This window comes from Ailuropoda melanoleuca, chromosome 10 (genome assembly GCF_002007445.2).
Source record: "Ailuropoda melanoleuca isolate Jingjing chromosome 10, ASM200744v2, whole genome shotgun sequence".
Classification (NCBI taxonomy): domain Eukaryota; kingdom Metazoa; phylum Chordata; class Mammalia; order Carnivora; family Ursidae; genus Ailuropoda; species Ailuropoda melanoleuca.
The window spans coordinates 34588843-34611122 of NC_048227.1; the positions used below are offsets into that span (position 1 = coordinate 34588843).

General features: G+C 52.3%; 2 protein-coding genes across 4 annotated transcripts in view; one reads left to right on the top strand and one right to left on the bottom strand.

Moving 5' to 3' along the window:
- Window positions 1–2934: 2934 nt before the first annotated feature.
- On the top strand, window positions 2935–12619 carry NAGPA (N-acetylglucosamine-1-phosphodiester alpha-N-acetylglucosaminidase). 3 transcript variants are annotated; one of them, XM_019805252.2, is made up of 10 exons: window positions 2935–3068; window positions 3159–3614; window positions 5161–5300; window positions 6396–6504; window positions 7554–7682; window positions 8167–8372; window positions 8477–8524; window positions 9530–9658; window positions 10039–10102; window positions 11639–12619. In XM_019805252.2, the coding sequence occupies exons 1-10, from the start codon at window positions 2983–2985 to the stop codon at window positions 11847–11849; spliced, it is 1578 nt and encodes a 525-aa protein (XP_019660811.1). In that variant the 5' UTR covers window positions 2935–2982; the 3' UTR covers window positions 11850–12619. The 3 variants fall into 3 exon arrangements, with proteins under 3 accessions (XP_019660811.1, XP_019660812.1, XP_034526300.1); XM_019805253.2 differs by having other exon boundaries at window positions 11619–11805; XM_034670409.1 differs by lacking the exon at window positions 10039–10102 and having other exon boundaries at window positions 11639–11805.
- Window positions 12620–17413: 4794 nt separating this feature from the next.
- The window catches only part of SEC14L5 (SEC14 like lipid binding 5), a 53958-nt gene continuing 49091 nt past the window's right edge, over window positions 17414–22280 (bottom strand). Inside the window, exon 16 of the mRNA XM_034670410.1 lies at window positions 17414–22124. Within this exon, the coding sequence (XP_034526301.1) occupies window positions 22016–22124 (109 nt within the window). The 3' untranslated portion in view covers window positions 17414–22015. The remainder of the gene's footprint in view (window positions 22125–22280) is intronic.

Sequence of the window (22280 nt, forward strand, 5' to 3'; positions counted from 1 at the left end):
ATGCCATCTTGGTTTGCTTCTGTAGGCAGTGTTAAAGGGGGAAAAAAAAAAAAAAGACGGTGCCTGACTGGCTTAGTCACAGAGCACGCACCGCTTGATCTCAGGGTCGTGAGTTCGAGTCCCACATTGTGTGGAGAGATTAGTTTTTTAAAAAGTAAAAAAGAGGGGCGCCTGGGTGGCACAGCGGTTAAGCGTTTGCCTTCGGCTCAGGGCATGATCCCAGCGTTGTGGGATGAGCCCCACATCAGGTTCCTCTGCTATGAGCCTGCTTCTTCCTCTCCCTCTCCCCCTGCTTGTGTTCCCTCTCTCGCTGGCTGTCTCTATCTCTGTCAAATAAATAAATAAAATCTTAAAAAAAAAAAAGTAAAAAAGAGAGACAACAGGCCCACAATAGAGTAACATTTGCCAAGCCCCATGTCAACTAACCAACACTTAATATCTGACTTAACTATAGTTTCAACCTCTTTCAGGAAAGAAACCTTTAACCAGTCAGTGACCTGGTCAGCACTAGTGAAGTTCTGTGATGAGGGAAAGGAAGGCAAGCAGAGGACAAAGCAGAAGCTGACACCCTGCAACCCCCTCCCCCTGGGATGTATGCAACATTCCTCAGGCACTCCTGGCTGCCCTAAAGGACAAAGAAACAGTTAACCTATAGATAACACAACCTTGCAAGACTTGAGTCTCCCGCAGTTTACAAATGTCTTAGCAGTTTACAAGAGCAAAGCTATCAGTAACCTAGCTTCCAGAAGGGAATGTATGTAGACGCAATTAAATTTCCTTACTACCTACAGCCCATTGACAAGTCCTTGAAACAGGCACAGTGACATTCCTCTAGGAACTCAGCTGCCTCGATGTTAATACTTTGCTAAAGGCCAAAGGCAGTCCTAGCCTAACCCCCTTCCCTCCACCAGGATCCTGTAAGTCTACTTTAACGTATAAAAATTCCTTTGGAGACTTCATTTATCTCTAACCCCCTCCCCCAAGTTATGTGTTAGCAATCATCCCCCAAGCATATGGCCCACCGACATACATCTGAAGGGTCTCATGACTAAGGTTTTATTAGACGGTAATAAATGACCTTTTCCCAACAATAGCTAGCCCCCTCAAGGTCCTGGAAACCTTGCTTCCAAAATTCCTTAGAGACTTAGGCTATCCCTAACCCTCTCCCAACTTGAGGGTATATAATGGGCCAGTTCTCATGACTCCGGAGCAGCTCTTTCTGCCCACGGTCCCGTCCCGGTGCTTTAATAAACCACCACTTTGCACCAAAGACGTCTCAAGAATTCTTTCTGGGGGCACCTGGGTGGCATAGCGGTTAAGCGTCTGCCTTCGGCTCAGGGCGTGATCCCGGCATTATGGGATCGAGGCCCACATCAGGCTCTTCTGCTATGAGCCTGCTTCTTCCTCTCCCACTCCCCCTGCTTGTGTTCCCTCTCTCGCTGGCTATCTCTATCTCTGTTGAATAAATAAATAAAATCTTTAAAAAAAAAAAAAAAAGAATTCGTTCTGGGTTGGCGGCTCCTGACTCCACCCCACTGAACCTCACCTATATCCCACAACCTCATCAATCTGCACGATAGGCCCCTGTCTTTCCCTCAAAGGAAGGTGACCTTGCCTGAAACAAGCCACTCTTTGTCTCACTCCCTTTCTGCCTATAAAAGCCTTTCATTTTGCACAGCTCTTCGGAGCTTTTATTTGCTAGATGGGATGCTGCCTAATTCTTGAATCGTTGAATAAAGTCAATTTGATCTTTAAATTTACTCAGTTGACTTTTGTCTTTTAACAGCAGCCATGGCATAAAGCCACATCAATCTAATGGCCTCCTTGTTTAATTAATGTAATAGGCTGCTCAGCAAATGGAGAATTTCCATGGGACATATGTGCTTAGATATTATGTGCTTGTTATATGTTTGTCAGAGTGAGAAAGTTGGGAGGAGACCAAAGGTCAGAACTCTTCTAGAGACTCCCTGTACCTGTATCTCCCAGGTGACCTACGTAGAGAAAAGAGGGACTTCCAGAGGCAGTGGGAGGTCTGGGCTTGATTGCTAAAGACTTTTGGCATCTCCCAACTATCTTAATGTTAATGCTCTGGTACAGGGAAAAACAACCTTAGCTTGACAATAGCAAACTCCACTATCCCAAAAGTCTTCTTTAGCATATGAAAGTGCTTTTGGGCACCTCCCTTTGTCCTTACCTCCCTCAACTCCCCAGGATATAATCAGCCATTCCTCTCAACCCCAGTGCACCAGCTCTTTCTGCCCACTGGTCCTGTCCCCATGCTTCAATAAAACCACCTTTTTGCACCAAAGATGTCTCAAGAATTCTTTCTTGGCCATAGGGCTCCAGACCTCACCTACATTCAAAACTACATCAAAAGTCATAAGAGATCAAGGCTGAGAAACTTACAGAATAAGGGAGACCCGAAGAGACGTGACAAGTAATGCAACTCCTAATTGGACCCTGGATGTGGGGAAAACAGCTCTAAAGGACATTATACAGAAAATTGGCAAATATGAATGTGAACTGTAGATTAGTTAAATGCTGTTAATGTAAAATGTCTTAATTTTACTTAGCCTGCGGTTATGTAGGAAGATGTCCTTGTTCTTACAAGACACGTGAAGTAGTGAAGCGACGGGTCCCGATGTCTGCAACTTGGTTGCAAATGGTTGGGGGGGTGCAGTATGCGAATGAAGTTGAAATGATAAACTAAATGGGATAAAAGTCAACTAGTAAATACAGATAGAACGTATGTGGGAGTTCTTTACATTAGTCTTAGAACCTCCGGTATGCTTGAAATTACATCAACACGAAACGTTCCCACCACTACCCCAGCACCACGCACCTTCTGGAAAAAAACAGTGAATTACAGAAGATCTCGCGATATCTAAAGAAGCCTAAACTATCTGTCCCGTTCGAAATCGGCCCCCAAAAAATCGTGAGTCACGTGGGACGAACCCACGTGATCGGAGGCCCGGTTCCAACATGGCGGCCTCCACGGGTCGCCGGCTTCTCTTCCTCCTTGGGCTGCTCGGCTTCCTCCGAGAGGCGACCAGCGGCGTCGACTGGGGGTGAGTAAAGGTCTGGAGGGGTGAGCCTGGTTCGGGGATACTCCGCCCGGGACACAGCCTTCCGAGCTCACGGCCGCCCTGTCCCCGCAGGGTCTCCCGCGACGACGACTTGCTGTTGCCCTACCCCCGCGCACGCGCGCGCTCCGCCAGGGACTGCTCAAGGGTGCGCGCCGGCAGCCTTGAGCACGAAAGCTGGCCACCTACCCCGGCGACCCCCGGCACCCGGGGTCCGGCGGTACGCACCTTCGTGTCGCACTTCGCGGACCGCGCGGTGTCTGGCCACCTGACGCGAGTGGCAGAGCCCCTGCGCACCTTCTCGGTGCTGGAGCCCGGTGGGCCCGGCGGCTGCGCTTCGAGGCGCCGCGCCACCGTGGAGGAAACGGCGCGGGCGGCCGGCTGCAGAGTCGCCCAGAACGGCGGCTTCTTCCGCACGGACTCGGGCGAGTGCCTGGGAAACGTGGTGAGCGACGGGCGCCGGGTGAGCAGCGCCGGGGGGCTGCAGAACGCGCAGTTCGGGATCCGCCGCGACGGGACCCTGGTCACCGGGTGAGGAGGCAGGGAGCCTCGTGACTATCGAGGGCAGACGACCTGAGATTTGGGTTGTAGCAGTGGTGCTGGGTTCAAGTCACCTGACAAAGCTGAGCCTCCGTTTCCGTTCTGTAGAATGGGAATAGTAATACTTTTCCTTGCAGTGTTTGTTCATCTCCCAGTATCACCTAGTGCGTGCATTGTGGCAGGCAATATGCTGCGCGCTGGGGATATAGCAGTGAACAAACAGACAGCCTTTGTCTTCACGGAACTCTCCCCCATTACTAGGAAAAGTAAGTAAAAGCCAGGAAAATAATTAAGATAAATTTAGATTGCATGCATGTAAAGAAAAGAAGCAAGGAACAGGGAAAACCAATGTAAATGGAATGTGGATTTTAGGGGCGCCTGGGTGGATCAGTCGTTAAGCGTCTGCCTTCGGCTCAGGGCGTGTTCCCAGAGTCCTGGGATCCATCCCTACATCAGGCTTCTCCGCTGGGAGCCTGCTTCTTCCTCTTCCACTTCCCCTGCTTGTGTTCCCTCTCTCGCTGGCTGTCTCTCTGTGAAAGAAAGAAGAAAGAAAGAGAGAAAGAGAGAGAGAGAGAAAGAAAGAAAGAGAAAGAAAGAAAGAAAGAAAGAAAGAAAGAAAGAAAGAGAAAGGGAGGGAGGGAGGGAGGAAGAAAAGAAAGAAAAAAAAGAAATCTATCTTAAAAGGGAGGGAGGAAGAAAAGAAAGAAAGAAAAGAAATCTATCTTAAAAAAAAAAAAGGAATGTGGATTTTAGGGAGGGTGAACAGGAAGGGCCTGTCTGAGAAGGTGACCTCTGGGTTGAGACCTGAAGATTAATCGTAAGTTAGCCAAGGTCTGAACTAGAGGAAGAGCACTACAGTCAGAAGGAAGAGCAGGTGCTAGGCTTAGAGGTGCACAAGGGTTTGGTGTGTGTGAGGCACTGAAGGAAGGAGCAGAGTATCAGAGGATGACAGGACTGACTTTGGTTATTTAAAAACACGCTCTAGGGGCACCTGGGGGGCTCAGTTGCTTAAGTGTCTGCCTTTGGCTCCGGTGGCGACCTCAGGGTCCTGGGATTGAGGCTTGTGTCAGGCTTCCTGCTCAGCAGGGGAGTCTGCTTCTCCCTCTCCCTCTGTTCCTGCTCATGCTCTCTCTCCATCTCACTCTCTCAAATAAAGAAATAAAATCTTTTTTAAAAAATGAAAATAAAAACATGCTCTAATCCTGGCAGAAGGCTGGGTTGGAGGGACCAGAGTAGAAGCAAGGAGACCAATTATGAGTTGTCAGTAGGCATCAGGCGGTGGTTTCACTACAGTGATGGCCTAGGAGGTCGAAGACCAGAGATGGACTTGAAATGTGTTGAGACTCGTTGTTGATATTAGATGAAGTCGTAACCGGGATGCGCAGACCGTTTACGAAGGCTGCACTCAGGACCAGGGTGGTTCCTGGGACACCAGGGGGAATCAAGCAGCCAACCTGAGGAGGAGAAGTAGGGGAGAGCCCTACAACCTGCAGTTGCCCCTGCTGGTGAGTGAATCTAATGCCTTTTCTGTGTCCAGGTACCTGTCTGAGGAGGAGGTGCTGGACAATGAGAATCCATTTGTGCAGCTGCTGAGTGGGGTCGTGTGGCTGATCCGCAATGGAAGTGTGTACATCAGCGAAAGCCAGGCGGCCGAGTGTGATGAGACGCAGGAGACAGGTTTGGGGGCAGGGTGTGGCATAGTCTTGTTGAGAACCAGGACCGCTGGGCTGGTGGGGGAAGCTGTTCTTAAGTCTTTGAGTGTGTACTATTCAAGGTACAGGGGATCCATGGGGCTTATGACAAATAAGGTCCCTGCTCTTGGGGAATACATAAGAAAGAAAATAGATATGTAATTTGCTGAAAGGAAGTGGTAAGTGCTAAGAAAGAAAAATAAAGTTGGGAGAAAGGAAATAGGTAGAGGAAAGGAGCTGTGAATCAGAATCCTGAATCCCTGGGGGGTAAGACCCAAACCTGTGTGTTTTAACAAACCCCTTGAGTCATTCAGTTTGAAAAACTCTGGGATGTGGAGTACTGGCGTAGGAAAGGATGTTATGGCCCTGATGTGGAAATGGCTGTTTCAGACTGAGCAGTCAAGGGAGGCCTCACTGAGGAGTGGCCTTAGATTGGAAAGAACAAACCACAGGAAGGGCTGAGGAGAAGCACAGTCCAGTCAGAAGGAACAGAAGGCATAGAAGCCCTAAAGCAAAAAGTGGCTGCAGGGTGGTGAGAGGGGAGCCTCCAGAGATGCGGTAGGAGAAGCAGACCCCGGGGCGTCTGGGGTAAGTGTCTGCCTTCAGTTCAGGTCATGATCCTGGAGCCTAGGGACTGCGTCCCACGTTGGGCTCCCTGCTTGGCCGGGAGTCTGCTTCTCCCTTTGCCCCTCAACCCCGCTCGTGCTCTCACTCGCTCTCTCTTTCTCTCAAATAAATAAGAAAATTAAAGAAAAAAGAGAGAGAGAGAGAGAGAGAGAGAAGCAGGCCAGAGTGGCCGTGTTGGGCCTTGGATTTTGAGCTGAGAACAGTGGAAGCCGTTAGAGGGTTTTCCCCTGGAGGCTGCTGTCACTTAATTTACACCTGAGAAGGGCCATCTGGCCGCTATGTGGAGACTGAGTGGGATGGGACAGAGGAGAGGCAGGATGATACATGTCTGAGTGAGATGCTGGATGGCGTGGACCGGAGGTGGAGAGTGGCATTGGACTGGCCAAAAAGAACAGGCAGAGCCCAGGAGGCTTCCCAGAGGGCCAGGTGATCAGCCAGGCTTCTTCTCTTTTAGGTTCCTTTAGCAAATTTGTGAATGTGATATCAGCCAGGACAGCTGTGGGACATGACCGGAAAGGGCAGCTGGTGCTCTTCCACACAGATGGGCAGACGGAGCAGCGGGGGTGAGTGCCAGGACCTGGGAACAGCAGGCCTGGGCTGACTCCTGCTTTGAGGAACTTCAGCCCACTGATGGCTGCCCTTCGGACTCCCACCTGTTCCCTGGGGATGTTCACTGCCTTCCCACAAGAAAGAGTCCCTAGATCTGTCTCATGTTTGAGAACTCACTGCCTTCTACACACTCCCTCTCAGTCTCCCCAACTTAGGCCTCCGCTCTCCTGAGCCTGGGATAGGGTGATAGGAAGTAATTACAAAGTTAGCAGGGAGAAGACCTCCGTTCCCGTCCCAGCTCTGCCACCTGCTAGCTCTGTGGCCACAGACGAGGCTCTCACTCTCTCTGAGCCAGTTTCTTCCTTTCTAAAGAGCGTGTCAGTCTGCTATTGCTGTGTAACAAACAAGCACAAACAGCACCCATTTGTTAGCTCACAGTTCTGTCAGTCAGAAGTCTGGAGGGCTCAGCTGAGTTCCATGTTGGAGCTTTCCCACGGACAAAATCAAGCCGTGTGCCAGTTGGGCTGTCATCTGGAACTTCAGAAAAAGAATCCTCTTAGCTCATTTGGGTTGCCAGCAGGGTGCACTTCCTCGTGGTTATAGGACTGAAGTCTGGGTTTCCTTGCTGGTTGTTGGCCGACCCTGGCTCCTTCAGGCTGCCCACATTCCTTCTTGTGCATGTTACCCTCCCCATCTTCAAGCCAGCAAACATGTGTCCAGTCCCTTTATACTCTTTGTATTTCCAGTCTCCCTCACTTCACATTCTGCCACCAGCCAGGGAAAGGTCTGCTTTTAAGAGCTCTTGTGATTCCACTGGGCCCACCCAGATAATCCAGGGTGGTGTCCCCACTTGTGGACAGCTGAGCCATGTAAAACAGCAGTCATGGGAGTGATCTCTCATTATATACACAGCTTCTAGGGATTAAGATGGGACATTTTTGGGGGAAGCCAATTTAGAAATTTGTCTGCCACAGTGGGCGTGATACTGTCCACCTTGGAAAGTAATACCAGTTAAACCGGAAATGCAGTGGACACGGTCAGCATTAATGCTCTTGTCCTGCAGCATTAACCTGTGGGAGATGGCAGAGTTCTTGCTGAAACAGGACGTGGTCAACGCCATCAACCTGGATGGAGGGGGCTCCGCCACCTTCGTGCTCAATGGTACCTTGGCCAGTTACCCATCAGATCACTGGTAAGCATGCCAGAGCCCTCTTCTTGAGGTCTAAGTCCAGGCCTATCCCTAGCTATCTAATTCAACAAATATTGAGCACGTACTATGTGCCAGGCCCTGAGGATTCAGACTTGAGCCGAGATCCCTGCCTCTCACTGCTTACAGGAAGAGAGTTGAACTATACATGCTGTACCAGTACCACCCACGCCAACGAAAGGGGGTTAATAGGTCAGCAAAGACCTCTCTGAGCATAGTGGAACCTGAGCTGAGATCTGAAGGTCGAGGTAGCAAGGCAGGACCTGGAGAACCTTCGGGGCAGTGAGAACAGCACGTGGAAAGGCCCTGGGGTTGGAAGAAATTGTCAGGGTGGGAAGAACCTATAAAAGGCTAGAGAAGGGAGAGTGGAGAGAGTGGCAGCCATCGGGGGCTGTAGTAGGGGGTAGAAAGGGTGCGCTGGGGATGGACAGTGCCTTGCCCTCTCTTCACACGCCATGTCGCTCCACAGCCAGGACAACATGTGGCGCTGTCCACGCCATGTGTCTACTGTGGTGTGTGTGCATGAGCCCCGCTGCCAGCCACCTGACTGCAGTGGCCACAGGACCTGTGTGGAGGGGCGATGCCAGTGCACGGGGCACTTCTGGCAGGGCGTGGCCTGCAACGAGCTGGACTGTGGCCCCACCAACTGCAGCCAGCACGGGTTTTGCACAGAGAGTGAGTGGGGTCTCTGGGGTGGCAGCTGTGACTGGGGCTCCCAGCTCTCACTGCCCTGGCCCTGCCCAGGCCCTCACCTGGCCCTCTTGGTCTTGTCTTGGCAGCTGGCTGCCGCTGTGAAGCTGGATGGACAGGGTCCAACTGCAGTGAAGGTAAAAGCCACCAGGCCAGGTGCCTCCCCACCCCTGGCCACCTGGGGAGAGGGTGAGCATGGCAGCTCCCTTTATCTCCCTCCTGTTTGCTGCTCTCGCCTGACTGTAAATCACTGCGTTAGTGTCCTGCAGTGGCCACAGCAAATTCCACAAACCGGGTGGCTTAAAACAGCAGAAACTTACACTGTCACAGCTCAGGAGGCCAGAACTGTAAAATCAAGGCGTTTGCAGGGCCCATACTCCTTCTCAAAGGTCTACGGGAGCCTCCTTCCTGCCCCTTCCAGCTCCCGGTGGCTCCAGGCATTCCTTGGCTCATGGCCACGCCGCTCTGGTCTCCGCCTCCATCTTCACATGGCCTTCCCCCGTGTCTGTCTCTCCATCCCCTTCCACGGACCCCAGATCGTTTGATTTAGGGCCCACTCTAAATCCAGGCATCCTCATCTCTTAAGATCTTCACTTAATTGTATCTGCAAAGGCTCTGTGTCCAAATGCAGTCGTGTTCCCAGATTCTGAGGTTTAGGACATAATATCTTTTGGGGGCACACAATTCAACTCACTGTAGCCATCCACAGTTTCAAAGCCTTCAGGGCTTTCTTTCGAGTAAGTGAAAGAAATGGACTCCTCAGCCTGACCTGCCAGGTGCTACAGCCCCTCCCTGACTCACTGACCCTGCGCTGCTCCTCCAAACCCCAGCTTAACTGCCCTGTCCTCAGGGGCCTGCCCGCCCCCACCCCCTCCAGCGGTCTGCCGCTGCTGCACTTGTCCCCACCTGCACATCACGTCTGCTTTCTGGCTCACTGGCCACCTCCCGATCTAGACAGGAAGCTCCAGGAGGGCTCAGCCTCAGGGCCTGCCTTCAAGTGGGTTCTCCCTCACTTTCTGTTGGAAGAATATGGGAACCTACAGGGCCACTTGGGGTGACTGAGATCTGTTTGCAGTGTTGTTGGCCCTCACCTAGGAGAGGCAGGGTTGGATTTTGAAATGACTCCCCTTTCCCCATGCCAGCTTGCAGCAACGGCTCCTTCGGGGAGGACTGTGCCATGAAGTGCGGGTGTCAGAATGGAGCTGCCTGTGACCCGGTCCGGGGGACCTGCACCTGTCCTCCTGGTTTCACTGGGGACACCTGTGAGCATGGTAAGATAGATGGGCCCCAAGTCAGCTGGGAGGAAGTGCCACCCGGGGCACCTCCAGCGTCTAGCCTGCGGGATCCGGGGGGGGCACTTGTGCTTCAGCCCAGCTCTGCACACACCTGGGGCCCATCCTGTCCGTGCAGAGAGAGGCCCTGCTACCGAGGCCTCCACTTCTGCCCCCTCTCCACAGAGTGCCCCCTTGGCTGGCACGGGCCAGGCTGCCAGAGGCCTTGCGAGTGTGAGCACTGGCAACTGCAGCCTGGCCCAGGCCCCAGCCCTTAACAGCATCCTCTCCCAAGGTATGGCTCCTCCCAGTCCCCTGGGGGCAAGAGGGGGCACACCCCTCCTCTCCCAGCATGTCAGCTTTTCTCTGGTGTCTTGCAGTGAAGCAGTGTCTCCCGTCATCCGCGACCACCCTGAGAACAGGAGAACTCTCCCTTCTCACTGGGTAGGAGATTTGGTGGGACTTGGGGCAGACCTGGGAGGAAATCCCCCCTCTCTCCACCTGTGAGGCATGGCCTCTGCTCAGGGACTCAGTAACGCTAGGAGGTGGCAGCAGGGCACCCAGGTGACGTTTCTCCGATGTAAGTACAGGGAAAGTCACAGCTGATGCTCACAACCACCAAAGTGGTCCTGGGAGATGTTGAGAAGGACCCTGGTCACCACCCCAGTGGGAGTCGAGGGGGCAGGGCAGCGGGCTCCTTTCCCTGTGAGACTCGCGACTTACTTTCTCAGTGCCTGGTGCCCAGTACAGAAGTGCCAAGCCCCAGGGAACTCGCATCATTTCTCAAGCACCTCTGTGTGCTCCTTGTGGTGGGCTTTCTCTCTCTTTTCTAGTGCAGTGGGTCTCAAACTTGATCTCTGGGAGGGGCTACTGGAAGAGATTGCTGGTCCCATCTCTGGAGTTTCTGCATCAGTAGGTCTGGGGTGGGGCGTGAGAATCTGCATTCCCAGTGCTATCCCAGGTGATGCTCATGTTGTTGCTATGGAGACCCCACTCTGAGAACTTCTTTTCTTGTAGTTCTCACCTCATGGCCCAGCCCTGGGTGCCGGCCCAGCCCCCCCCATGTTGGAGGTGGGGATCAGGTGTGGGTATGAATGAAATCTCCTGGCGATGTCCTAGAGGACAGTCTCATCATTAATAATGCAGATCCCAGGTCCCTCCTGGAGGTCCTGACTCAGTGAGCCTGGGGTGAGGCTCAGAAGGCCCAGAACCACACCTGAAGAAAACCCCTGGAAATGTGCTTTGAAAATGCACCCAGAGCAGTGACAGTGGCTCCTGGGCGCTCCACGCCCCCGGTCTTAAGTTCAGGCTCCTCAGGTGTGAGTCTTTGAGCCCCTCCTTCCCCAGTGCAGACCTGGAACCGATTGACAGTTGCCGGCAAGGGAAGGGGAGCCATGGAGGCGCTGACGAGCATGACCCTGCCCGTAGCAGTGTTTGTGTCTGCTTTTGCGTTGAGGGCTTCAGCCAAAGATTCACATGAAGGAGGAAAACAAGGATCATTGAAAGACCCTGCCAGCTCCACAGGAGGGAGGAAGGGGTGCAGTTCTCCCTGCTCTATTTGCTTTGAGGTTTCTGGAACATCCCCCAGGAGCACAGGATGCAAACTGATGCATCTTGAGGCATCATTGTTAGATCCCCAACTGTATTTTATTTCGCCTGCATAATTTTAAAAAATTTTAAGATTTATTGGCAACATCTGAAAATCAATAACGTTCACATAAAAAAATTTCGTGGTTTCTCTTGAAATATCAGGAGATGTGGCAGAGCTGGCCTGCATGCCACATAGTGACTGTCACTACTGCACCCCGAACGTGTGTCCGGAGTGTGTCCGGCCCTGCCAGGCCCATTTTGCTCCTGGACAGTATTTGTGTTTTCCCTGGAGGCCCCCGACTCTGCCTCTGCTCTGGTGGAGGGGAGGGAGGGAAACCCCCCCAGCACTGCCCAACAACCCCCTGTTTAGGCTTTCTCTTCTGCACCCAGGACCACCTGGCTGGCCCTCACCCTGGCCCTAGTTTTCCTTCTGCTGATCAGCACGGTGGCGAATGTGTACTTGCTCCTCGGCTCAAGAGCGGAGCAGAGCCGGCACCTGGATGGGGCCTACGTTTACCACCCGCTGCAGGAGATGAATGCGGAGCTCCTGGCCGCGGAGAAGGAGCAGCCGGGTGATGCCCACAACCCCTTTAAGGACTGAAGCCTCCAGCTTCCCGTCGTGGCCTGCTCTGAAGGCTCATTTCGACACGGTCTGATTTCTGCAAGGGAAATTTCAAGTCCGCTGACCGTCTGGGTGATCTCAGCCCCGGTGCCAAGCCAAGCTTCTGATAGCACCTGTGCCTCAGCCCCTCACCTGGCCCTGGGCCCTCACCTGGTCACCTGCCGTGACACATGCAACCTAGCAATACCGTACTCCCCAGAGAGAGACTCCTTCCCTGCCTGCCTGTGTCTGCTGCCTGTGACGCCTGTCCTCCGAGGGCCTGCTCTGCTGGCAAAGAGCCTCTAGCCTCCTGAGGCAGAGGCTGCTAGCAATGGAACGACCGTGACCGCACCGTGACTGAGTGGCAGGGTCCAGCCAACCCCCCTGGACAGGGATGGATTACAGAGACGATGGCCACGTCATGGGACCCTTTTCTACAGACCTCATCACAGAATTTGCCAATTTGAATTCTACTTTCTGTCACAGGAAGCTCCTTAGAAGGGGCGGGGGGTGAAATCATGTTTACAAGCTTTCTATTTTGGTATCCTGCCACCAAGAGAGGTTTTTTATCGCTTGAATAAATTGATGTAATAAAAGGATTCCCCGGGGGGCATCTAAAGCCTGACTTGTCTGGGGCGCCTGGGTGGCACAGCGGTTAAGCGTCTGCCTTCGGCTCAGGGCGTGATCCCGGCGTTATGGGATCGAGCCCCACATCGGGCTCCTCTGCTATGAGCCTGCTTCTTCCTCTCCCACTCCCCCTGCTTGTGTTCCCTCTCTCACTGGCTGTCTCTATCTCTGTCGAATAAACAAATAAAAATCTTTAAAAAAAAAATAAATAAAGCCTGAATTGTGGATTTCTGGATGTACCTAGGTCTTAATAGGTGGGATTACTTCATCTGAATTCCGGGGTCATAAACAGGCAGCCCAGAGCACACCCAGCTCCCTGATCTGTTTGTTGAATCCAGGGCTTCTCACTTTATGGTGCACACGAGTCACCCAGAGATCCTGTTAAAATGCAGATTCTGACCCGGGGTCAGGTATAGGAGTCTGAATCTCTAACAAGCTCCCAGGTGAAGCTGAGACTGTGGGGGGGTCTGGGCCATGTTTTGAAGGGAAAAGGTTTAGTCTGCACCATGACTTAATGGAATTTAAATTAGTTACCAGTGTATAAAAGCCAAGAGATAAACAATTTCAGGTTTCTGATTTGTTTTTAAAAGAGGGTGCGCCTGCAACCCCTGCCAACGCCCCTCCAGGGCAGTGACTTGTCAGAGATGAGAATCCGCAGTCCCCATCTGGGCCTGCCTTCTCCAGGTCATCGCAGCCCCAGCAGTCCGTGGCCTGCCAGCCCCGTGAGTATCTGAGTTTGTACCGTGTGGCCGTGAAGGGTGTTCAGGAAGTGCCTGGTAGCAAACCCCCCTCCCCGCCCCGTGAATGGATATTACACTGTGCTCAGCAGATCTTTTGGGATGAGAGATGAGGGAGGTCCTATAGCTCCCGGCAGGTCTTCAAAGAGACTCATGCACATTATGAACTGAATGTGTGTCCCCAAGATTCCTATGTTGAAGCCCTAACCCTCTCCCCTTCCGCCCACCCATGTGAGAGTATTTGGAGGTGGGGCCTTTGGTTTAATTAGTTTTCAATAAGGTCGTGAGGGTGGTTCCCTCATGATGGGATTAGTGCTCTTATGAGGGGAAGGGACAGGAGGGCCCCCTTTCCACAAAAGCACAGAGAAGAGGCCGTGTGAACACACAGCAAGCTGGCAGCTGTCTGCTAGCCAAGATGGGGGTCCTCACCAAGAACTGAATTTGCCGCACCTTGATCTTGGACTTCCAGCCTCCAGAACTAGGAGAAATAGATGTCTGTTTATAAGCTGTCCAGTGTGTGGTGTTTGTCATAGCAGCTTGAGCAGGCGAAGACGTCGTGTAACTAGTAGCTATCTGGAACTGCGTAACCAGTCCAAAACTTGGTGGCTTAAAACAACAACCAGTTACTGCTTCTTCTGAAAAACGATTATTTTTCGTGATTCTAGGGTCAACTAGGTGAATCTGTTGATGTGGGCTGGGGTCAGTGATCTCAGCTGGGCTCGCTGGTATGTCTGCAACAGCTAATGGACCCGCTGGGGTCTGGCCTGGGATGGCCGCAGCTCATGACGTAGCTCCACCCAGTGCCTCATCCTCCAGGAGGCTGGTTCAGGCTTAGGGTCCAGGTGGGGACGGGGATCCTGGAAGAGAGGGATGCAGGGGCTTTAGAAGCTTCGGGTCAGAACTGGCGTGACCTTGTTTCCACCATGTTCTGTCAGCTGGTTCCCCGGGACCCCCAGATTCAAGGTGAAAGGAGACAGACCCCACCCTGTAGTGAGAAGAGCTGCGAAGAGCCTGAGTCCAGGAGGCTCATTGAGCCCATCCTGCAGTCCATCTGATGTCCTGATGATATATATAGTTTCTCTACAGAAAGGAAGAATTTGGTTCTGAGAAGTGAAATATCACAGGCCAGTTTCCCAGACTCCCAGGTTCCTGCAGGAATAGGTCTGTGTGTCTGCGTGTCTTCCTGTCTCCCCCTGAAGTTGAGAGCTGCTGAGCCAGCCTGTGATACTCCCTCCAGGGTGCTGTGTTTTGGTCCTGCAGTGGGAGCCACAGGCCAAGTTGTCGGTATCCTTGGGCATGGTTGATCCTACACCTAGTGAACCATCACCGGAAGCCCACACTAGCCACGCCCAGGCTGCTGTCATTTCTACATCCTAACTCAGCCTGTTTTCTGGGCTGTGACCCAGGTTTGGGGCGGGGCATTCACAGCATGTCCAGGAGGAGCTTGAGGACAGCTGCTCATCCAACAAACTAGGCAAATGCTTCAAGTTGTAATTCCTCCTTCCAGAAATGGAAACAACCAAGTTCACATGTTCCTCCAGGGACCTTGTGTTTCAACTCTTCCTGGAAGTCTCATTCTGTGTTTTGCTCTCTTTTAGTGCACAACTGGTCCCTGGGCTGCTTTGATGTTTTGCTCCCAGCGTTCAAGGGTAGGAAGTAGTGACAAGAGCTTGGAGGAGTTCCCAGACACCTTTGAATCATGTTGGCATGTTCCTGAGACACAGTTCCTGAGCTGGCTGCAGGTCAGAATGTATTCCCCAGGAATGTTGTATGATTGCACATGTCCAGATCCTGTCCCAGGCCCGTCGAATCAAAATGTCAGGGGCAGGGGGTCTGGGAATCTACAGAGAGCACCTTTAGGGGTTCTGAGGCAACAGGCTGTAGAAACCCTTGTCCTGGAAGCTCTGACCTCTGCAGAGGACATCTCTATCCCTGGCTGGGCTGGTAGCTGAGCTGGGAGGTTACAGTGCTGTGCATGGACTTGGTGGATTTTAGGCCAGAGGGAGCTGAAGAGAGTCCATCATGACGTGCCGGAGGGGTCCCTGGTTCAGCGACTAGGATACATTCACCCTCCCTTCTTTGTATAGGGGTATCTGTTGTGCCTGCCCAACACCCAGTCCCTCTTCTTTTAATAAATGCCCTGTCTTCAGCTGAATCCCTCCCAGCAGCAGAACCTGAGATAAGGATGGAGGGGCAAGTAGTTTATTTGGGAGGTGACCCAAGAAGCCCTGGTGGGGGACAGGGAAGTGAGGAAGGAAAGGCAGCCAGTACACAGTGCGTTAGTGAGCAGCTCCCCACTGTGGGCAGCCAGGCTTGATCACCTGGGGTCTCTGGGAGAATGCAGAGAACGTCTTGGGGTTGTGCCTCCGGTGGGGTGTTGGTCAGCCAACACACTCTCATCATGCTTTGGGGGGTTAATTCCCTGGCACGTCCAGCCTGCCCTACACAGTGGCTGAGTATGCTTCAGCACCCAGAGGTAGCCACCCAAAATTTGCAGTTTCTTGCATCCAGACGCCTCCCAGTGGTAATGAGAATGCCCAGTGAAGGTGGGCAGAACACTGAGAACCATGGCTGTGAGCCTCCCTCCCATTGCCTTTAGGGCACTACCTTTCACCCATTCTCCATCCCTCCGGTTTGGCTAGTACCATCCCTTCAAGTCCCAGATGGCATGAATAAATGGGTCAGAGGTAGTCCCCTGTCCAAGTTGGCTCACCAGAGCCCACCCTGGAACTTCTGCTAGAATTTGGGGAAAAACACTTTGCTGAGATTGTCAGGGTGTGGGCTACTTGGAGAAGGACAGTGAAGCCAATGTGAAGGTTAACAAATCAAGAGAAAGGGGGACAATCATTTAAGCTCCTAGATCCAGCTATACCTGAAGCCTGTGTCATTCTTGGACCAATTACATGGACCAGTAAATCCCCATTTTTGCTTGAGGCACTTTGTGTTGGATTTGGGGGTCTCTGGCAACCTACAGAGTCTAACACTCATACTGTTTGAGGAGAGGCACATTTTGGAATCAGGCATTGCAGAGCTTAGATGGGACATGGAGCAGAGGCAGGAAGGTGTTTTGAGATTCTGACAGTTACCTCTGGTGGTGGGTAGGGACATGTGTTGACAAATAATACAAGAGCTCAAGTCATCAAGCTTTGGGATTGCTAGCCGGGGATTAACATGGACTAGTTATGGCAATGCAAAGATCCCCTCCCCTCCTCATGGTAGTGATGGCAGACCCCTGGGCACAGAATGTGGACCAGATGTCTTGGTGGCCTGACTTGGAACCCCCAGAGTCCTGTTGCCATGGTAACACATGGCTTCTGGGATGCTCTTTATAAAATTTGAGCATCAGGAAGGTCCCCAGACAAAAGTTCAATCCTGGGCTTAAGGGGTAGGCTTTCAAAGGCTCCTAGGAGCCCTGATGTGGGAACAATTCAAGTGTGATGCCCCAAGCTTTCATTGAATTTGCAAAGGGGTCGGTGTCTCAGAATCTAACTTTGGGCTCCAGGAAACTCTGAAGTCAGAGGTTTCAAGTTACGCTTGGAGGGAGGAGAGGGGAAATGGAATGAAGAGAAGTTTGAAAGCCACAGTTGCCTTTCATGTCCCTGAGAGCTTCCTGGCACTTTTCCTTCCAGCTCCTTCGAGGCCCTACCCCAACTCCAGCAGTTGCTAGTGCCCTGAGACCTGCCTCCATGGAGGCCCCAGTGGTCTGCTTTGGACCTGGCCCCTGGTCTCAGAGGAAGAATTGGTCCCAGAGGCAGCCTCTGGGTCACAAGGGAGCCCTGGTGTGACCTGCCCTCTCTGGGCCCCTCAAACCCCAGGGGGCTTCTGGGGAGATGATTCTGCCCAGGACAGACGTCAGCAGTGACTCCTGGCTCAGACCTGATCCCAGCTGGCCTGCCCCAGGGACCTCTGTCTTTCTCAACACCAGCCACATGCAGGAGTCAGCTGGCTGGTCCTTTGAGAGCTCTTACCCACATTGCGGAGAAATCCATGGAAAAGTCCCAGAGAGGGAATACATGCACTGTACCAAAGCAGACAAGGGCTGCTTCCTCTCCCTCAGTTGGATGTGTTGGGTGGGGCTGGGTAACCAAAGCCGGTATAGATAGGGGGCTCTAGAGCAGTCACGCAAAAGAACCACAGCTCCTCTGCTCCCCAAGCGACAGTCCTTGGACTCCTGCTCCAAAACAAAAGAACCCCATGATGTGTGTGGCAGCCAGCACCCTTGCTCCGTGTGCCAAGGAAGCTTGCGATAAAGGACCAGGGGTGCCCTGGACAGGCCCCCCACCCGACCCCCAACCTCAGGACTGTGGCTGTCCTTGGACATAACATTAGGACTTAAGTCAAACCCCAGGGAATAGGGCAGAGTGGCCCAGAGAGATAGATGGCAGGGCCCTCACCTTCACCTGGATACCTGGCAACTAGAATCCCAGGAAGCCACCCTCAAGATTCCCAGTCAGCAGTGCTGAGTGGGCCTGGGGATCTGCATTTAATACCACTGACAAACTAAGCATACATCTGTTTATGCACCCTATGCATATGCAGTGGTGTGAATACCGTCCCCGCCCCCCCAGAATTAACATCCAGACACACAGAACCTTAGAATGTGACTGTCTTTGAAAGTAGTCTTTGCACATGTAATGAGTTAAGGATCTCAAGCTAAAATCATACTAGATTTAGAGTGGACCCTAAATCCAGTGACTGATGTTATTACAAGACAGGAGACACACACAGAAGAACCCATGTGAAGGCAGGCAGAATAGGAGCAATGCAGCCACAAGCCAAGGAGTTCTGGGAGACACCAGAAGCTCCAAGAGGCAGGAAGGATCCTCCCCTAGTGTCAGGAAACACCTTGATGTCAGACTTCTGACCTCCAGAACTGTGAGGGAATCCGTTCCTGTTGTTCTAAGCTACCAAGTTTGTGGGATTTTGTTACGGCAGCCCTAAAGAACTACTCCCGCATATCTGTGCTTTATGTATAAAAATGTGATTTTTTTAATGTGCTTCTTTTCCCCCAAGAACCAACTCACAACCCCTTGAGGGTGATACCACCCCTGCTGAAAATGCTTTTGAGTCTTATAAACAACAGCAGAGTCACTCTTGAACAAGCCCGGGGAGACCTCCAGGGTTTTAGGAGGTAGACAAATTGAGGTATATCCAAATCTAAAACGTTTAATGCTTTTGGTGGGAGCAAATGATCAGGCAAACAAGGAACATCGTGTTTTACTGGCTGAAATAGTGTGCGGAACAGAATTACAGCATTCTCATCGAACACTTCGTTTTACAGGAGGAAGAATTCCAGAGTGCAGGGTGGGAGAAAAAAATTCTCAGAATCCCTGTATTTCAGCCTGTAGAAAGAACATTCTGTAGCTAGTTTGGGGAAATACCACTCCGAATGATGCTCTTCCAGATTAGTGGATTTGCTCAGAAAACGCAAGCAGTTTCTAAATGGGAAAGTAAGAGGGAAATTATATCCCGCTACCCACTTTCCTCCATATGTACGTGGTGCTGAGCCTTCTGTCCCAGGAGAAACAGTGACAGGCAGGCATCCTTAGGAAGGAGTCTGGAGTGTTTGGTTGAGAAGCCTTAAATCATCAGGATCACCTCTGACATTTATCATGTGCTTTCTTTGTGTTGGGCACTGGGGTTGTGGACTCTACAGCTGCTCTCACTTGTCCCACGACAGCCCAGTGAATGAGGTAGGCACATCCCCATTTTACAGATGAGGAAACTGAGGCACAGGGGAGTTAAGTCACCTGCTGGAAGTTACACAGCTAGTGAAAAGGTGGCTGGGGTTTAAACCCTGCCCCGTCTAAATTTTAAGACCTAAGCTCCTAAACACAGTGTGTGGGTTGTTTCTGTCCTGGTCACAACAGGTTCATGAGCAAGAGGGAGAAAGAAGCCAAGCCAAGAAGCTTCCAACCCTGGGGTCTAGGGAAATACAGAAGCCAGGAACTTGGCAGCCTTTCCTTGGATTTTTAATCTCATGCCTCCCAAAGGCAGGAAAGACCTATTGATTGATGAAGCTCCAGCTTGGACCCCAGAGACCTCCAGCAAGGCGGGGGGGTGGACTGCAGCAGATGCCACCATGGCTGCCTGCCGCTTCTGTGTCCGAGCTTCCCTTGTCCTGGGGTGATCTGCTCTCTCCTATCCCATTGTTGCTTCTGGAGGAAATGGCAATCACAGGACCCACAGCCCCTCGGCCAGTACATCTGTAGGAGCGAGCGCTCAACTCAAACAGGGCCAGTCAGAGCCTTCTGTGGGATCTGAGATGGAGAATTCTTTCAACCTTAGAGATTGTGAGCCCTGTGGTTGTAGGCTTGGGGCTGCTGGCAGCCACCTTTCCCTCCAGGTGGAGGAGAGGATAAGACCAGTGTGAGAAGAGACACAGAGCCAGGAGGCCTGGGTGAGGTTGAGAGGATGAGCGCATGAGCCTGAGGACACTGCACTCCTGGATCCAGCCGTACCTGCAGCAAGCAAGCCCTTAGCCATCCCAATTAGAGAACCCAGGGAATTCCCTTTGTTGCGTAAGCCAGTTTGAGCTGGAGTTTTCCCAAGGGAGAAAGAATGTGCTCTCAAGGGGAGAACTGAGAGGGCCTGAAGCTCATCCTTTTTGTCCAGGCTGGACTGTTCACAGCAGATCCAGGTTCCAGTTGTCAAGCCAAGTATAACCCCAAGTCAAGGAAAGGCTTCTTCATCCTTCCCTGGTGCTAGTCCTAGACAACTAATGTGTTGGGAGTGTTAGGGCAGCTTACCCCAGAATGCTTCTAGAGCGCACCTGGGTTTTAGAGACAGGCTAGAAACTCATCGAAAGACTGGTGAAAAGATCTCAAATTCCTCACCTAAATGCCTGGTGACATGAGAATATTAGCTTTGAGAATGTCTCCAGTCTCCCCCTACCTCTCTCCCTCATGTGCTCACACACCTTCATGCAGGATGTGGTTTCGGATTTTGTTCCTATACCTAAGGAGCAAACGGTGATGGATGAGAATCCCTCCCTGCAGGGAGAAGGATGTCTCTTAGAAGGTATCTCCTTCCCTCTGCTCCAGGTTTGGGGGTGAGGTTGGTATGCAAGGAAGTCCTTGCTCTCCTTGCTCCATCATGCTGAGACTGCATGAAAGCATGAACCCCATGGTTGTAAGCCTACCCCTCAGGCAAGGCCCAGTGACTCTGGGCGTTGACCAGATATGACCCCAGCTGTAAGCACGGCTACAAGAGAAGAGTACCATTGAGCCATTTGGCCCCACATTGGCCCCCCAGCTGTTGAGGAGCCATATCCATGAGGTCCCTCCCAGGCAGATAATGGGAGTGAGTGACATGGACTAGGTTGATAGAGGGGTGAGAACTGGGGTGGCCCTATGAAGGGGCACAGTTGTATTGCCTTTACATGGCAGTAATGGTTCATTTTGCCAACAGTCCCAAATGCCTAAGGGAAGAAGGACAGCCTGATTTCTGTGTGAAATGCCCCAACTTTTAAATCCCTCTATAGGCAAAAAACAAAAGTCAGATCAGTCTGCAGGCTGCCAGTTAGTAACCTCTGACTTGTTGCCTTTTTGGAAGCCCAGGAAAGGAAAGGAGAAGTGTCCTCAAGCCCCAAGGATACCCAAAACTTTCCTATGCAGGAACTCTGTCATTATTGAGGCTGGTTCCAGGGGTAAGATTTGCTCTAGGGCAGACACAACAAAGTCACAACCTCCTCCTCCCCACAGGGGGGTCCTGATGCCATGTAGAGATCCTGGATCTAGCCTTACCTGAAGCAAGGACTCCTGGACTGGCCACTTGCATGTGATGATGACTGGTTACTGTCTCTGTAGGTCTCTGTGACTTACAACCAAAAAAGTCATAATTAAACAGCTCCAAGGGGCGGGGGGGACAGGACCTCCAGAGGAGTTTAAAGACAGCCAGAACCACTTCATCACTTGCCTGGGCCTCTCCACCCTCCTCAAGTCAGTGGTGGTCAGGTTGACTTCCTAGGCAAGTGCTGGAAAAATGGATTTCAGGTCCAGGTGGGCTTCTCCCCACAGAAAGTGGAGGCTGTAACTCATATAATTGCTCACCATGCGTGTCTTGGAACACAGGGCATCATTATGGAATCAGATGTGAAAACGGTCATTTCTGCCAACCCGGTGTTCTTGCCCTCTTCTTCTTGTGGGGTACCCCACTATTCCTAGAGGCAAACTCTTTAGGCTTTTCAAGCCAGGTGGTTGGCTTTGGGAACAGGCATGTGGTCCAGGTGGACCAATCACTGAAACCCCATCCCCCTATGGTGACTGGTCCAGATCGGACACAGGGCCCTGCTGGCCAATCAGTGTTCTCTGTTCCCCTGGCAACTGTGATTGGTTCAGGGACCAGTGTGGGACCCTGGCAGGCTGATTAGACTCCATTCTGGGAGCTCATGTGGAACTTTGAGGGAGAGAGGTTTTCTTCCGAAGCTGAGCTGGGAGGAGGGAGGGAGCCTAATGGTGATGGGGTCCCCTGCATGGGGAGGGCACCTGAGAAGGAGGCTACCCCAGGGAAAGCAGAGCCAGAGGTGGAGAGGGGATGCTGAGCCTGATGACATCCCTGAGCTCCCAGACCAGGCCAACCCAAAGGTGGCCCACCCACTCCTTGGCTTTTCCTTACATGAAGCCCGAAGGAGATCATTCTGTCCTTGCATCGAGAGTGCATGAGCTGATCATTGCCATTGGCTCCAGATGCCCCAACTTAGTCAGTGTCCAGACCCAGGGCTGCAGCCCACATGGTCCCAGACCCCATGGACACTTGCAGACGTGGGAGGCAAGAGGGCTGCCCCACAGGGCTCAGTCCCTGCTATCTGGAGACCAGGGGGCTGCTGCGGGACTGGCCAGAAGAGGAGGAGGTGGTGGCGCTGAGCTGGGAGAAGCCGCTGGTGCAGGATTCCAGGCTGGACATGGAGCCCCTGGAGAGGAAGGGCGTCGCACGCACATTACCTTCTGGTGGTGACACAGCCCTGGGGCCCACATACAGCAGTGGAAAAGCTGGTGATGCTGCAAATGAGGCCCCAGGGCTCTTTCCACAAGGCTGGTAACCACCCCAGGCACAGAGGGCAAGTACA